The sequence below is a fragment of the Siniperca chuatsi genome, linkage group LG18 (assembly GCF_020085105.1).
Source record: "Siniperca chuatsi isolate FFG_IHB_CAS linkage group LG18, ASM2008510v1, whole genome shotgun sequence".
Taxonomy (NCBI): Eukaryota; Metazoa; Chordata; class Actinopteri; order Centrarchiformes; family Sinipercidae; genus Siniperca; species Siniperca chuatsi.
The window spans coordinates 3,605,965-3,623,314 of NC_058059.1; the positions used below are offsets into that span (position 1 = coordinate 3,605,965).

The 17,350-nt window shown below is 38.7% G+C and overlaps 2 protein-coding genes across 4 annotated transcripts in view; one reads left to right on the forward strand and one right to left on the reverse strand.

The window, feature by feature from the left end:
• Positions 1-624: 624 nt before the first annotated feature.
• Positions 625-11,165, forward strand: bcl7a (BAF chromatin remodeling complex subunit BCL7A). The gene is made up of 6 exons (XM_044173247.1): positions 625-892; positions 3,759-3,840; positions 4,120-4,216; positions 5,288-5,437; positions 6,793-6,896; positions 8,293-11,165. Exons 1-6 carry the CDS (start codon positions 714-716, stop codon positions 8,365-8,367), a joined length of 687 nt encoding a protein of 228 aa, XP_044029182.1. The 5' UTR covers positions 625-713; the 3' UTR covers positions 8,368-11,165.
• A 1,822-nt stretch (positions 11,166-12,987) lies between these two features.
• The window catches only part of clip1b (CAP-GLY domain containing linker protein 1b), a 47,396-nt gene continuing 43,033 nt past the window's right edge, over positions 12,988-17,350 (reverse strand). For all 3 annotated transcript variants that reach the window (XM_044173245.1, XM_044173246.1, XM_044173244.1), the window contains one exon: positions 12,988-17,101. In XM_044173245.1, the coding sequence (XP_044029180.1) occupies positions 16,867-17,101 (235 nt within the window). In that variant the 3' untranslated portion in view covers positions 12,988-16,866. The remainder of the gene's footprint in view (positions 17,102-17,350) is intronic.

The window sequence follows — 17,350 nt, forward strand, 5'->3', positions numbered from 1 at the left end:
TCTTCGTTTAAGGCTCTTCTCTTGTGTATTTTATCATTCACTGCGATATTTTATTTCTCTCTCTGTGAAGCACTTTGTACTTTGTTTTGATAAAGTGCTCTGTAAACACACAGCAGTCCTAGAGGTATGAGTAAATATCAATTTATTGATATTTACTCATACCTCTAGGACTGCTGTGCTATATCCTCCGTCTCATTATAAATAAGCTACACTTAACTTGGCAGTTGATGCACTATTACTTTATACCATATTATCATCATCAACCGGTAAACCCACTTTGTACGTCACACTTATTTTATACTTATACCCACTTTGTACTTAATTTATTTTCTGACCTGTATTATAGTGTATTATATATATTTATTTTTTTGCTTAGTACTTCTATTCCTGTGTGCACTGACGTGACAGTGAGCTGCTGTAGCAAAAGAGTTTCAATAAAGTATTTCTGATTCTGAAATAAAAGTTCATTACTATGAAGTTAGTATTTTCAATGCAGGACTTTTACATGTAATGGGAGCATTTTTTTTAATTTAAATTTAACAGTATGGTAGTAATACTTTTACATAAGTAAAGAGAATACTTCCTCCGCCTCTGAGAGTATATCCGTGCTTGTTTGCAGCCTCTTTGTTCTCCTACACGCTCAGCAGGGAGACAGATCTCTCTTCACGGTGCAGCTGCAGCCAGGCTCCCCTCTCTGCTACATCAGGCCGCGCATGCGCAGTGGCTCCTCTGTGCGCTCTACTGTTTGCATTGTGTCTCAACTGCCGGCGAGCTTTAAAAATATTATACCCACCGCGGCAATGTCGGGCAGGTCGGTCCGAGCTGAGACCCGGAGCAGGGCGAAAGATGACATCAAGAGGGTTATGGCCGCTATTGAGAAAGTACGAAAATGGTAAGAGGAGAAATAAAGGTGGTGGGGGGGGGGAGAAGAGAAAAAGCGGGCTTCGTTATCTAACACGAGAAACGCTTGCTTGTTGGGGGAGGAGAGGGAAGCAGCGAGACGGACGAAATTGAAAGAAAAGGACGATTTTTGAACGGGATTCACGGCAGATGTACTTGCGGCTCAGGTGCACCGGGGCGCACTAGTGCGGTGCACCACCCCGTCCGTCGTCTATCAAACATACAACATGTACCCGGCGGTGTTTTTTTCTGTCTCTGTCTCTCTCTCTCTCGGTTATTTTAACGGCAAGGGTTGAACCCAGAAGCCATTTCGATGCAGTCACATGAAGCCATTGCTGCCCGCTGTTGAGCTTGTGGCTCAGGCGGCGGTTTTTAGGACCGAAACGTCCAATAACTCTCGACTTGGAAACAATTTGACGACGGCGCTCTTGAGTCGGAGTAGTTTAGTCCGTCTGGAGTTTTAAATTAAGCGCTTTGAGTCGCCCTTTTTAGGTCTGATAGAGAATAAGGCACGGTGGGGGTTGGGAGAGGGAAGTAGGCTACAGTAGTGCATGGCTGAACACGTAGTGACTCAGTCTTAACGTTTAACACAAGAAGACGTGTTTGTCCACTTATAACGGTTAAAATATACATGTTTATTTCGAGAATATATACACACATATATACATTTATTTATTTTAAATTAGGTGTGTAACCCCGCCCGGTGGCAGAATGTATGTGATTTGTTGTCAGGTGCTAATAATCAAACGTCCCCCCCCCCCAGGTCAAGTTGTTAATGTAACTGCCGTCTTTTAGTTGATTAAAAATAATATTGTCAAACTCAATTTTGTGCTTTTTGTGTACAAACAGACGGCATCAAAATTTAATACATTTTTTCCCGGTGCTTTATTTTTTCAGATCTTTTCTAGAATTTCTTCTGTAAGCTAACACTGTATGCTAATTGCTAGCTTAAAAAGTTACTTTACAGTGATTTTTTAACTAATTAACTTGGAAACAGCGGTGGAAAAGTTACTAAGAACATTTACTCAAGTACTGTACTTAAGTACGATTTTAAGATAATTGTACTTATTAGTATTTCCATTCTAAACTATATTTTAGAGATAAGTTACTTTCAACTCCACTACATTTACTTAACATCTGTAGTTACCTTTCAGATTTAAGATTGTTCATATAAAATATATGTGAATACATTGAAATAACATATATATGAAATATGAAGTGTCAAGTACCCAACAGTACTAACTAAATGTTAGCTGTGAGTATAATAGTTATATAACAGTAAAACATTCATTTTACTGATTTCTGAGTGCTTTTTACTTTGATACAAGTACATTTTGCTAATAATACTTTTACTTAAGTGACATTTTCAATGCTGGATTTTTACTTGTAATGTGTTTTTGTATTTCAGTATTGCTTCTTTTACTTAAGTAAATGAGCCGAATACTTTCTCCACCTCTTCTTAGAGGTGAAAACGATTAGTCGATTAGCTAATCGATTAGTCCAGCCACGGAAAACTATTCAGCAACAAGATTGAAAATTGATTAATTGTTTAAACTTTTATTTTTTAAAGGAAAAATGCAAAAAAAAAAAAAAAAATACAAATCACAGGTGTCAGCTTCACCAATGTGAATGTTTTCTGGTTTTCTTATTCTTCTATAATAATAGAGTTTTTGACTGTTTATCAAAACAAAATAAGACATTTTATAGACCAAATAATATGCAGATTAATCAATAATGAAAATATTTGTTAGTTGCAGGCCTAATCAGAATTATTATGTTGATTTTCTATCATACATTATCACTTTAAGTATCCTATTGTCGATTCTAGTGTGCCTGTGTCTCTAAAACATCATTTCGGAGCTGAAACGATTACTCGACTTGATCGGAAAATTAAATCGTCAATTATTTTGTTAACTGATTAATCGTTTAAATCATATTTTAAGCAAAAATGCTTCTCCAATGTGAACATTTGACAAAACAAGACATTTGAATATGTCAACACAGGCATATTAAATTAGTAAATTGTTATGGACTTTTTTTGTGTGACTATTTTCTTACATTTTGTAGACCAAACAATTAATAAATCAATCAAGCAGATAATCAGCAGATGACTCAATAATAGTAGTATAGTAATTTCATTATCACTTAACGCGCGGATTATTTTCTCAATTACTCATTTTGGTCTATAAAATGTCAAACAGTGGAAAAAATGCCCATCACAGTTTCCAAAAGCCCAAAGTGACGTTTTTAAATGTATTTTATCTGCTAAATAATTGAGTCTTTGGGATTCAGTGGTGATTTTAGAGTCTATTTATTACAACATGATATGTTTCCTGCTGTATTAACCACAATATTTTCCATTCACAGACAGATTTAAGTAACTTATCGAATACCAAAAAAAATACCAAACAGCCTCTAAAATATGATAATTTGCTGCTCTTATCTGCTTTATTTCATTGTAAATGTAATATATTTGGGTTTGGGGCTGCTGGTCGGACAAAACAAGTAATTTGACGATGTAATAATTGGCTCCGGGAAATTGTGATGTTCATTTTTAACTATTGTCTGCCATTTTTGTAGACTAAATGGTTACTTTATTAATTGAAAAAATGATCAAGAAATGAATCAGTAACAAAAATAATATAAAAAAACCTAATTGTACTCATAGTACTTTTAAACTCAGTATAATCAGGAACCCTTGTTTTTTGTAATATTTATACAGTATATAAAAGAGTGACTGTAGTTCTTTGTGACAGGGAGCTGCGTTCAGTTTTTGCTTTACATTATGTCGCAGTGTCGGGGATTGATGTATGGTGCCTCAGAGCCTTTGAGTCAGATTGGTTTTCACTCCTACACAGGGAGAAGAAATGGGTGACTGTTGGAGACACGTCCCTTCGCATCTACAAGTGGGTGCCAGTGACGGAGCCCAAATCAGATGATGTAAGTTCAGCCTCTTAAGTGATATTTATTGTCATTAGCAGTAAACCCCAAAACGCAGTGTCGCCACATGTTTTCTACACGTGCTTTATATGAAATGCTGAAGAACAAAAGAACATTTTTCTGCCTTCGTTTCAAGTGCAAAATAGTGTATTTCGTAGACACGCCTTCTGTGCTCCACCATTTTTGTTTTGCTGGTTTTTACGTCACATTATTACATGTTGATTGCTTTTGAATGGAGCTACTGCATGTTTGAAGTCTCTACTTTTTCTCTCATTGTAGAAGAACAAGAATAAGAAGAAGGGCAAAGATGAGAAATACGGCTCAGAGTTGACGACTCCAGAGAACAGCTCCTCTCCGGGGATGATGGACATGCATGGTAGGTACTGAGAGCCTTAACGGACAAGCCTGGTTATATTCTTTATTTTTCTGATTGTCAACAAATCCCAGGAAAAGTCCAAAACCAAATATGTGTCAGTCCGTCTCTCAGTACTGTCTGACTTCCTGTCTGTGGCTCTCAGCTCCGAGCCCATTGGTTCTTACTGAAGACGCAAATCTTTAAAAACACCTCACAAATATATAGTTTCTTTCTTTCTTTTTTTTTTAAAGGCTCAGTAACTTCCTAAAACAGCTGGACACTGTAGTTTTAAGCAAACGTTACTCAAACAGGAGTAAATAGTGCATGAGTCGGGGACTATTTCCAGCGGCGGATGAATCCACGTGTGGTGCTGTAGTGAGTGTTTGGGGCAGCAGGACGGTGTGTGTGGGGCTGAGTCAGAATAAACTACAGTGTGTGTGTTCATGGTGATGAAGGAACACGTCACCCAGTGCACCAGTGCGGCTCACTGATGTGTTTTAATAGTTTCTGGACAACAATGGAGCTCTATGGCTCAGAGGAGGAAGATCCATCAGGCTGTGATTCACACACATCACCTGTTAGCAGATACATTATATACATTCACTGCTGGTTTTCATCTTTTCATGGAATTTGTTGACAATAAGGGAAATATAGAATATCACTATACTTTAAAACACCTACAGCAAGAGGAATTATTTTTATTTTTTTTGTCTTTTGTTGAATCAGCACGCAGCCACATCCTTTCTTGTATGAGGCATTTTCAGCCCGAGACCCTTCATTTAGAAATAAGCTGGTTTTGCCTGCTCATCTGTATGAATTTAACTCTCTGTAGCATTTAAAAGTGTTAGATTTGGCTTTCTGAAACCTGTTATTGCCAAAACATACTTCTATTTTGAGTAATTTGTACCCATTGCACCTGAGGGTTTTTATTCATCTTCTATGAAAAAAGACGTACTAAAGTCAAACTAATTCTAACAATGGAATTTTTAATTCTTTTTTTTTTTAAAGGTATGTTTTGTGTCTAAGATCAATATCTGACAATCTCATAATGACAAAAACCAACGTGAGTTAACCTCTCTCTTTCTTTGCTAGATGACAACAGCAACCAGAGCTCCATCGCCGACTCGTCCCCAGTGAAACAGGAAAACAGTTGTAGCACCAGCCCCACCCCAGAGCCCACCGCCGCGTCTCACCGCGAGAACAGCGAGGCCAAGACTGACCAGAGCCCGGACAGCAAGAGGGGTCAGTTACACACACACACACACACACACACACACAGGTACTGATGGGTGTATCTAACATTACCACAGATCTAATCACTGTCAGCTAGCAGGTGGTAGTGCTGATCAGATGGATGGTGAGCCACTTCCTGTTTTTGTTTTTTAAATATATATATATATATATATATAATATTATTATTATTTTTTTATATATATATATTTTTTTTATTTATTTATTCACCACTCATTTTCGGGCACCAGGTGCCAAATATCGCACAAGCATTTTTGTTTGTGGCTCTTTCTATAAATGTCCTGTCAGCGTCTGTCATTTTTTCCAACCAACTTTTAGATGAAACCACGCCCACTTCCGTATTACGACGGCTGCGTTCCCATGGAAACCGTGCTCACACAGGTCCCACGAAAATATGACAGCCACAGCTTGGAAAATAGCGCTTTGTGTTAGAGATAGTCATCCGTTCCTATAAAAGGTACGAGATGGGTGCATAGTTCATGTGAATAGTTTAAACCCCCCAGCCTCTGACTGCAGTGGAAAACCTGTACACACATACTGAATTACGTCGCTTCGGTTGCCAATAGGTTAACATCACTAAAGGCCTTTTGAACTGACTGCATTTCAATAAGCTAAGAAAGGAGGCAACTTCCTGTCACTTTAACAGGCTAAAGTAATTATTATCAGGAAGAAATGTCTCACCTGCCGGTTATAACTTTTCGAAATGATAAGCGAATAATACACATAATACAGCCTCTGTGCGTGACTCAAGCTGTTAACTCATAGTCCTTCAGATTTAACGTTTGAAAAGTAGGGCTGCAGATAAAATGTCTGAAAATCGTAAAAACATGCTTATCACATTTCCCAGGGGCCAAGCAGCAGTCTAAAATCCAAATAAAACATTTAATGAGCCATCATCGAAGACCAGCAAATACTGACATTTGAAAAAGCGGAAACGGTACATTTTGGGGGCATTTTTGCTTTCAAAAAATGACTTAAGTGATTTAACTGATGATCAAAATGTTTGCTGATAATATTCTGTTGATTTGACCAAATTGTTTCAGCTCTACTGTGAAGGATCTAATTTGACTTTTCATTGTATCCAGTTTGATCTTTGATCAGTGTCCCCGTGTCGGTTAAACTAAACTGACCCCGAGTAAATGATGTTCACCTCCGCTTCCATTTAAACTCCATGTTTCTGTGCAGTTACTTTACACAACCACACTGTGTCACTGAAGTGTCAGAAAACAAGCGTCTGCAACAACAACACATCACCTTTACTGCACATTGTTCAGCCCTCTCTGTATTTACTGCCAGCTGAAGAAATGTGCTCCTGTTCTGATTTGTTGGTGTGTTACAATCCTCAGGTAAGACCACCCCTTCATCAGAGACCTCAGAGAGAGCACAAAGTGCCAAGAGAGACAGCCTGTCCTCGGGGGAGAAGGACTCTTCAGACAGCAAAGCCACTCAGGTACGAACACGTCTTCAAACTACGCTCACAGCTCATCGGTTTGGTTGTCCCAGTTGTGAATGATTCATTGGTCGGTTCCCCCAAATTACAAAAAAAAACACATTTTCTCACTTAACTCTAATGGTATCTGGCCATGCAGATACTCTTTAGTTTTGTGTGTCCAGGTTTTGAGTTATCAGTATTTATTTCTATTAAACTTAAAAGCAATATCTCTTTCTTGAAAAACGGCCCAATTACACTGCAAAAGCCACACAAAAACGCTTTTTTGTTTGTTCATTGTTTTTTGGGAAAGAGACTTTGTTCATTTTTAAACTTTAATTTTCAATGCTGTGAGCACCACAAACACAAATAATCTTTTTCCGTTGTATTGGTTCGGAGGCAGAATTCTCAGAGACAGATATCCAAACTTTAAAAACCCCAAAGATACAACAAAATACAAGTCTCAACGTTTTTGTTCTCTTTTTCTCTGTAACTACTGCTCCAATGTTGACTTCACTTCTCCAACTGCAGCCGTAATGTGTTGCCCCGAGGCACTCAGTGAATGCTGAATGGATATTTATAGCCACATAGATACAGTAGGACCTTGAATAACAACAAGACTGATACTACAGAGACCTGCTGTCCTCGGAGCATGTGTGTCACGATGTACCTTTTTTGTAATGTAAAGCTGTATATGTCTCTACACAAAAACCACCTAATCTTTTAAATCCTCTTTATTCTGTCTTTGAATTCCCACTTAGCTTCCACAAAGAGTTTGCTAACCCTTTTTTAAAGTTCTTAAAAGGTCTTGGTTTGGTTCACATAAAATGATTAAAATCACGCAGTATCAGTGGAACAAGAAATGGCAACAGACTCGGACAGTAAAATACAATCCCAAACAACAATACCTGAAGTCAGCACTGTCGGACACAACAAACACTGTCGCTACTGCTAGCTACAGTAGCTAAGAAGCTCAAAAACTTGAATAAACTTAAATTAGTTAATAATGTTTAATTGGTTAATCATCCATCCATTTTCTGCCACTTAAAGCGGTCCAGGTCGCATTAATTTAATGAATTATATCGTTCGGATTTATTGTTATATACTGGGAAGTACTGAAAAAGTGTGATGTATAAGTCTAGGCCATATCGCCTCTACTGGTTTTCCATCATACTTCACCTTGAAACGGGTATTAAATTGCATTTTATTTTATTAAAAAGTCTTAACTTGGTGAACTCTGCACACACTGCAACACCCAGTTCGCATGGAAACATAGACATTCAAATTTCTATTTTTCTGAGCACTCTTAAGAACTTCTTGTTGGCTTAAAAGTTGAGATTGTATAAAGTGTATACTAGTTTTCACAAAAGAAGTGTGTATTAAAGACGTTTTATTTTATTTTTGTTTTTCCTCGTAGGACCTAGAGGAGGAGGCCCCGCCCAGCAAGAAAAGCAAACTGGAGTCCTCGTCTCAGGACTTTGAGGAGAGTTAAATGTTTGGGGCTGAGTCATTTCTCTCCTTCACCCTCCTCTCTCCCTCCCCCTGTACCTCCCTCCATTAACTCTAGATCATTTAGGGCTAATGGATACACCAGCTCTCCTCCCACTCCTCTTACTACCCAACCTCCCCTTCGCTACCCAAACTATACCAAAGGGAGAATGGACGTGTGTCTCCCCCTCACCCTCCTGGCGGCTGTTTCCCCTCCGATTTGCCATCTTTGCCCTAACACTCCTCTGCCACAGAGGGAGAATGGATATTACCTCTATTCACTGGTCCCCTCCGTGCTTCCTTCCAGTTCTCCACACTTTTCACTAATGCCAAGAGAAGCTCTGAACCCCGGGCTGCAATTCCCTCTGTGACCAGGGGCGGCGCTGTCAGCCGAGCCCAGCCACCGCCAGGCCAGAACACAAACACTGACCTGCACCTGTGACTAAAAGAGTTAACACTGGGGATCTGAGATTAGGACGAGGTTGATCCCGGACGCTGCTCTGAGACCGTTTTTAAAACGTTTTACTGCTCATGGTTTAGCTCAGGATACTCAAGAGGCTAACCTGGTCTCAGATCAGCGGCTGCGGGGGGAACCTCCACCCTAAGACCACGTCACTTCAATCCTCCCGATTCGCCTCCTGTTAGACTAATGTTCTATATTTGTTTAGGAAGTGTTTAGGGTTTTTTTCTCAGGAGGGTCAATGCACTGTTATGGTATGTCACAATCGATCACAGATAGATTTGCTGCTGTAGTGGAAGTCTTTTTTCTCTATCCATGAAAAGTTCTCCATTCACATGTTTGTTTGTTTTTTTTTTTAAAGTGAGTAAGTTTGTGGTTTCGTAGAGGAAGAATTAGAAGAGGACGACGGTACTGGTCAAGATAAACTCTTGGATAAGTAGTGAAGACAGGCATAGGTAGCGTTGGTCCTGAAGGTGTGCCTTGAGTTGCTACGATTAAATACACGTTTTAGGTCAAGCAGGTTTTGAATTACAATTCTGGTGCCATGTTTTGTTTTGGGGTTTTTTTTTGTTTGCCTTATAATCGTCACTAATTCGTATAATCCAATATTTATATTCAACGACAACAGTTTAGTTCATATTTGAAGGAATAGCTAAACATTTTGGTGAATATTCACTTTCTTACCGAGAGTTAGATGAGAGGATTGATGCCACTCTCGTGTCTGTACGTTAAAGAGTCTTGACGCTTAGCTTAGCTTAGCATAACGACTGGAAACGGGGGGACAAAGTTAGCCTGGTTCTGTCCAGGAAAGAAAAATCACCCATAAAAATAAACACATCATGGAGACACATAGACTTCGGCATTTTGTACAGATTAAACAAATGAGATACAACGTGTGAATTAGTGAGCTTTGGAGGTGCTTGTAGACGGATTTAGCTAACTAACATGTTTAATTTGTATAACAAAGGCTAAAAATGACAAATTGTGGTTTTTCATGTGTTTATGTGCTGGATTATTTCTTGGCCAGGAGCAGTGACTTCCTGGAGAAAAACTTTGTTTTTTGTGCAGATTAAACAAAAACCAAGGTTGCTGGTTGGCAGTTTTGTTTTGTTTTTTTACCTTCAGACAGAGCCAGGCTAGCTGTTTCCCCTTGTTTCCAGTCTTTAAGCTAAGCTAAGCTAGCCTAACCGTTGACTGGCCGTAGCTTCATATTTACTGTACAGACATGAAAATGTCGATCCTCTCTAGAAAGCGACTAATTGTGTTTCCCAAAATGTGGAACTGTTCCTTTTAAAACCGTTGGAGACTGGAATTTGAACACTACCCAGAAGTACTTTAGTTTTGTCTTGTGCAAATTTTAACATCTGCAAACAAGTCAGAATTCCTGGTCACTGGTCCATGTCTACTTCAGGTGGCACTTTGTTGTTGTTTTCCTCCCTCTAAAGTAGAAACAGACCAGTTGCTGGGACTGGTTTTCCCGTCTGGTCCACCATCATCACTCGTATTTAATCACCTCTCATCTCTGTACATGTTCTGTGTATCACTACTTATCTATGACCTACACATGTTTCTATAGCTCAAGACAGAAGGATCCAGTCTTTTAGCTCAAACATTGGTTCTAATCCTTCTTCAAGGTGCTGTCTATTGGCTGAATCCATACACGTGTGGCATCAAGCTCTCGATTTTGTGCAGTTTACTTGAACTTCATAGTACGGATTCAGACCTGTGACCTCTAATGTACAACCTCACACATGTAAGATTTAGTTTCATTAATCAATATTTACTTGTGAATATGGATTGGAATCAATTGAACCACTGTAAACCAATGACTTCATAACATAACAGGGGCTATAGAAGAACTTTATGACGCAGAATTACTTGATCAGATTTCAGCAAATCAGCATTCACATGGATGGAGAGAAAAGAAATGAAAACATGACAATTGTCTCAGTTTAGAGGATGGATTAGCATATACCTCATTCCCAGTCCAGCAGCGCTGGAACTTAAAATGCTATTGTATTGACATTAACAGTTATAAACAGCATTATGTACACTCAGTTTAAAAAAACAAAAACAAATCTCACTTATGTTGTAGCTTTCACCTGATTGAGCTGATTGCTTATAGTTTGTTCATAACTGTGTGTTTTAAAAAAAAAACAACAAAAAAAGAGCTGTGAGATATTAAATCTTGTATGTTTTTTGTTTTTTTCTTGGGACCATTTTGTTTGACTTTAGATCTTGTACAGATTTATGGTTTGGTTTGACTTATTTATTCCATCAGTAGTGCTTGGTTTTTATCATGTCCAATGGTTTTGTTTTCTTAATAAAATTCACAAAACGTTTTATGTGTTTGTGTTCAGTGTTTGGAGGGAAATTTGATGTGCTTGTACGTTAGTTGAGTATTTCCATTTTATGTTACTTTATACTCTACACCACTACACTTCAGAGGGAAATATTGTACTTTTTACAGATTTAGTTACTTTACAGACTAAGATTTTACATACAAAACATGTTTAATTTATTAAACATAACAGTGCATCAAGTTCATCATATGTTTTGCACGTAAAATGTATTAAACTACCAAACAGTATGGAAAACACTTCAAATCAGCTCGAACAGTAGATTTCTAAGTATACATGAATGCATGAGTAATAATAATCCAATATACAATAGTAAAACACTCACAGGGGTCATTTTTCAGCATTATGAGTACTTTTACTTTTGATACTTTAAGTACATTTTGCTGATAACACTTACATACTTCTACTTAAGTAATATTTTCAGTGCAGGACTTTTACTTGTAGTGGAGTATTTTCAGTGTGCTATTGCTACTTTTACTTAAGTAAAGGATCTGAGTACTTCTTCCAACATTGCAGTTTTGTCTTAACATGTCTGTTTTCTTTGTTGTGAATTGATGTGTTCGCCTCCATATGGTGAAAATACTGTTTAAATGACTTCAGATTTACCGTCTGTCCCTCTTGTATTTTTGTTTCTTTAATTTTATTAAAGTGACATTTAAAGAGTAACTTAACACCAGGCTGAAAAGCAGTGTTTCACTGCCCTCTCTGATTGAAAGTTTTGTGGGTGTGGTCGAAAGTGTGCTCTGTTGCACCCAGCAGTGATGTCACAGTGTCCTGGAGTACATCTGTACATCACTGCAGCAAGATGGGAAGTTAAACCTCAAGACTTTCAGGGGGTAAGTTACTCTTTAAAGCAGCTATAATTAATATTTTGATAATAACAATATATCAAATGACAATGTGAAAGATGTCTCTGGTAGTGACGAACATACAGAGAGTTATCAGCTGAATCTGCAGCTCCCCTCGGCTTTACGGAGCTTTAAGCCTCATTCGTGCTCCCCTTACGTACGAAAATAGATACGTCCATTTCAAACGATGTAACCGTCGCTGCCCACACACTTCCACGCGTCCTTTATGTTGGCATGGATGTTAAGCAATACATCCACTAGAGGGCAGCTCGGAGTCAAGAGTTCCTGACAACAACAAACGTGGCGACGGTGGAGGAGGTCGTAATAATAAGAATTATTTTCGTTCACTAATACTCGCCTAACCTCTCCTCACAAAGTTGTGTCGTGTCCGATGGTCGTATCTCGCTAGAACTGCTGGTTACACTGCCCCCACGATTTCCGGTGGTACTGCTCCGTTTTGTCCGTATCCGTAAGCTTTCGGAAAACGTGCACAAATACGGACGAAATGAACGCAGAGTACGGGCGAAAGGCTCAGTCCGTGTCCGTATGCCTATCTAACGTTGAGCATCAGCCTTTATAGTGAGTTTCAGCTCATTGTTTAGCTGTCCGGCTGCAACTTCGCTGTTTTGGTTCACTCTCACCGCTCTCACAGCGACGATTTCGGCGGCAGCAGGCAGCTATTTCCAGAGAAAAAGCTACCTGCTCAGCAGCAAACAGCAGACAGAGACAAGCTGGTGAACATAGTGGAGCATTTAGCAGCTAAAGAGCCAGATTATTTCCCTCAGGAGTTGGTGGAGACCAAAAACAGAGCTAAAAGAGTGAGAAATTTGGAAATCCAGCCAGACTAGGAACAGGCTAGTCTGAAAGGATAAGTTTTCATATTACCGACCTATTCAAACCTCCTTTATGAAACAGAATTTCCTGACAATTAGCCCGAATGACTGAAGCAAGCCTGGTTTAAGTGGTAATCTTGGTTTATGAAACAGCCCTCATGAAAAATGGAGCAGGTTTCTTTGTGCTGCCTGAACCTCTCAGGAGTAAATGGATCTGGGGATGAAACTATAATGAGCAGTGCAGCAGCTAATCTACATTGTCCTTTGAGCTATAAAGTGGGTTTTAATGCTGTCTGAGAGGTTGTAGATCTGTTTGCTGCAAGGCAAAAACCTTAATTGCTGCTAGAGTGAAAAACCATAAACACAAGCTTTTTTTCCTTAGTATTTGTATTGGACTGTTCAGGAGTATACAGTACATAGAAAACAGTGACATTTTACACCACGTCAACATCTGTAAAGTGGTTTGAACATTTCGAAACCACTTCTAGATGGTGCCTGAAATTGTTACATATAAAACATTACACTAATAATTAGACGCATCACTTATAAAGTACACAATGTTTTAAAGTCTATACAAATGGGCTTTTTTTCCCCTGGAGTGGAAACCTCCTTATACAATGTCAATCTTATCAACAGGGCATAAAAATAAAATGTAGTACACATAAAAGCTATCTTTTGTTCCATGGCACTGTGTACACTTTTATCAGAAGGAAGCCTCTGATTAGTATTTACAAAGTCTAGTGTCAATGGTTAGTCGCATCATGTATTAAACACTGTTACACTGGAAGATCCAATATGATCCAAAATTGTGCTTAAGAACAAGAGAAGTCAAATACATGTCGGTATACAGGCTTAATTTAAAGGAACAGTTCGACATTTTGGGAAATACACTTGTTCGCTTTGTGGCAGAGAGATAGATGAGAAAATTGATTCCACTCTCTGTTAAGAGTCCTCCACTGATTTATTATTGCACTCCTATAACATTGTCGGACTCACGGTTGGACAGTTTAAAAACAAAAAAAGACCAAAATCGATGCAGCGGAAGCAGAGATATCGTCTTTTATATTCAACGCATTCTCTTCCTTGTCAAAACATGGCGCCTACATTGCCCACAATGCAACTCGACCACCGAGATTTTAGTGTGTTATGCTAGTAGCGGCTAATGTAGCCTCGAGCTGCTAACCTGGAGCAGAGGTGAGCAGCGGGCTACAGGTAAGCTGGTGAGCTCACTTCTTTTTAACTCCACACCAGATTTGTTTCATCTTCAAACTTGTAGTCTTCAGCCTCAACCGACGCTGACTCAAGTGACATCACTTGAGGACATTTATCAGACTTCACACAGTTCCCTCTGGAGACACTAAAGGCTTTATACTACTTATTTCACATATGCATTAGCCCTCCCCATAACCTGTAAACCTACTTTGATGTGTAAAATTGGTGGAGTTCCCCTTTAAATACAGTATAAGGCTAGCCAGTTAGCTTAGCTGAACTTAGTTTAGACTGGAAACGGAGGGGAAACGGCTCGCTTGGCTCTGTCCAAAGGTAAGAAAATCTCAGTAATATCCCGTACTAAAACCGAAGTGTAAAAATGACAATTCGCTGTTCTACAGGAGTTATGTACCGGACATAGCCAGGCTAGCTGTTTCCCCGTTTACAGACTTTGTGCTAAGCTAAGCTAACCTGCTGTAGCTTCATATTTAGCATACAGATATTGCGAGTGGTATCCACCTTCTCATCAAACTCTCTGCCAGAAAGCAAATAAGCATTTTTCCCAAATGTTGCTTTAATTAAAGAGGGCAGTATGAGATGGGACAGCACACAGAATAATCTGTACTGACCTTAAATCACTTTTGATTAGAATCATAAAGTTAAAGCGCTGTTTGTTTCTGCTGAATCTTTAAAGTGGACAGTGCAAAACTAAGTTAGTAGAGGCTTCACTAGTTTCATCTGGGTGAGTTCCTGTACTACCTGTACTTCCTGTACTCCCACCTATACTACAGTAGTGCTAGTACTGTCTATACACGTTTAATCAGTGCTAGCTTATTTCCCTGTAGGAACATCACCGGTTAGTGAAAGATCAGACAATAAATAACAACAACTTCATCATTAACTACAACAAATCCTCAGTAACTTTCAGTGGCATTATTTGAGGATATTAACCTCTGTGCTGATCTATGGAAAAGTAATTACACAAAAATGTTGAGACAAGGTCCATTTAGTAGCTGTTCTGGAGCTTTTGATCGAGTTGCCACAATGTCGTGCAAATGTAGATGAACTTTTAAACTCAAATTTTGAGCCAACATAGACGAGAAGTCCCTAAAGTGCTCGGACAAAACTGAAACTTGAACGCCTAAAATTCCACGACAGCTGGGAAACTATCTGCTGATGAAGATATTGTGATTATGATGAAAGCTCCAGAACAGCTATTAAATGGACCTTGTAGTGATATTGTTTTGTCAAACACAAAAATGTTGTAGAGACACTTTCTACATAAAAGTAAGTAAACAAGTAAACTGACCTTTATGTGTAAAATCTGTGGTGTTCCCCTTTAAGTCAAGGTCCACTTACTGGCTTTTTTTCTGCAGTCTTCATTTGCATCTCACGGTCTTCATCAACAGATGGAGTAAACACAGGAGTTCGCTCTTTAGCCTGTCCGTAAACTCAGGAATGAACTCCATCCACTGATGAGGACAGTGAGAGGCAGTTGAAAGCTCTGGGAAAAAAGCTTGCAACCTTGGAAACTACGATTTCCAAAGTCAAGACTGAACTTCGCTCATGTTACATAGTATTATTGGTTTTCCATAGGTTAACATTTAGGTTGATTAAAACGGAGTATCAGGGCCACTAAAAAAGTTGAATAACTAATCAGTTGCATAAAAAAGTCGTTATATTTAGAGAATAAAGTTGTATTATTACGAGTATAAAGTTGTAATATTTAGAGGGAAAAAGTCTTTATATTACAAGAATAATATTGTAATATTGTGAGAATAAAGTTGTTATATTTTGAGAATACAGTCATAATATATAAAGAAAATCATTATATTATGAGATTTTAATACTTCGTCGTAGTAAATAAGGAAAAGAAGGCAAGATGAAGTATTTAATTAGTATTTATTTTGATTTCTACAGGACTATATTAAATGTTTTTGTCAGTGATTTATGAATTTTGTTGTAGATAATGAAGATCTGAAGATTTGACAAAGTTATTTAAGCTGTTTCACTATTTTTGTACCACTGAACTGTTTTTGGAAATCAAATTTTTTCTCGAAATATTACATTTTTCCCCCGTAAAATTTCTACTTTTTCGCAAAATACTACAACTTTTTTTCTTGAAATCTTAGATAATTTATTTTCCTGATGGTGGCCCTAGTACTCCGTCGTAGGTTGATCAACTGAAAGAAGGACTTTATAAAATATTACTAAACATTAAAGATTAGTAAAATGTTTGACATGGCAGTGTCACTCTCTGATTGGTTTGTAGCTGTACAGACTGAGGAACGTGACGACAGGAATGTCGGAGAGGTGCTTCATTTTCCCTTCAGTTTGATCTGTGCTTAATTGTGTTGCATCATTTTTTTGCTAAATAACAAATAAAGCCCAAAAAACAATGGCTGTGAAACATCACTTCTGCTTAATTTAGAAACAAACTTAAATGCAAAACGACACGTTAAAAACGCCAAGTGCAGAGGACGGATTCCTTTTGTTATAAACATCAATATTGCACCAAAGCAGCATATTTGGACGAGCATTCTGCATTACAGTCAGAAGAGTTTATCTTTAGAGCAAAGAGCTGCAGAGTAAAAGATGTAGATCAGGACAGTGGCTACCAGTGATATGCATAAATACAGTATAAAAATACAATATGGAAAAATATGAAGGGAATTTAGTCAGGCATGTCGGGCTGGGTTGTGGGAAATGTAGTGGGAGAGAAAAAGGAGAGCTGTGTTTAAGGGGAAGAAGAAACAGGAAAGGGAAGGAATTAAAATGGAGTTTTTGGAGCCTCTAGAAGGTCTGGTCATCGTTGCAGGACTCTGTGGCGTGTCCGAAGGCCTCGCAGATGTCGCAGTAGGGCCTCTCGTCGGCCGGGTTGCCGTGATAGGTGGTGTGAGGTACAGAGTCGGGACTCTGGGCCTGAGTGGGACAGTCCTCTGTGTCATGGAGGTCAAAGCAGTCGCAGATATCGCAGAATAGACGCGGGGTCGCCTTCTTTTCCCGCTTTGACACACCTTCAACAAACCTACGTGGCAGAGAAAAGAGGGGAGGCATGAGAGGAGCAACGGGCGACGGTTCATGTAAAGGATAAGTCTGGTGATATTCTCTGTTTTCTTATTGTCAACAAATCCCACGAAAAGAACAAAACCAACACTGAATGTATCGACTAACAAGTATCATCTGTGAATCACAGCCTGATGTATCTTCTTCCTCCTCTGAGCCACAGAGCTCCACTGTTGTCCAAAAACTATTAAAAACACATCAGCGAGCCGCA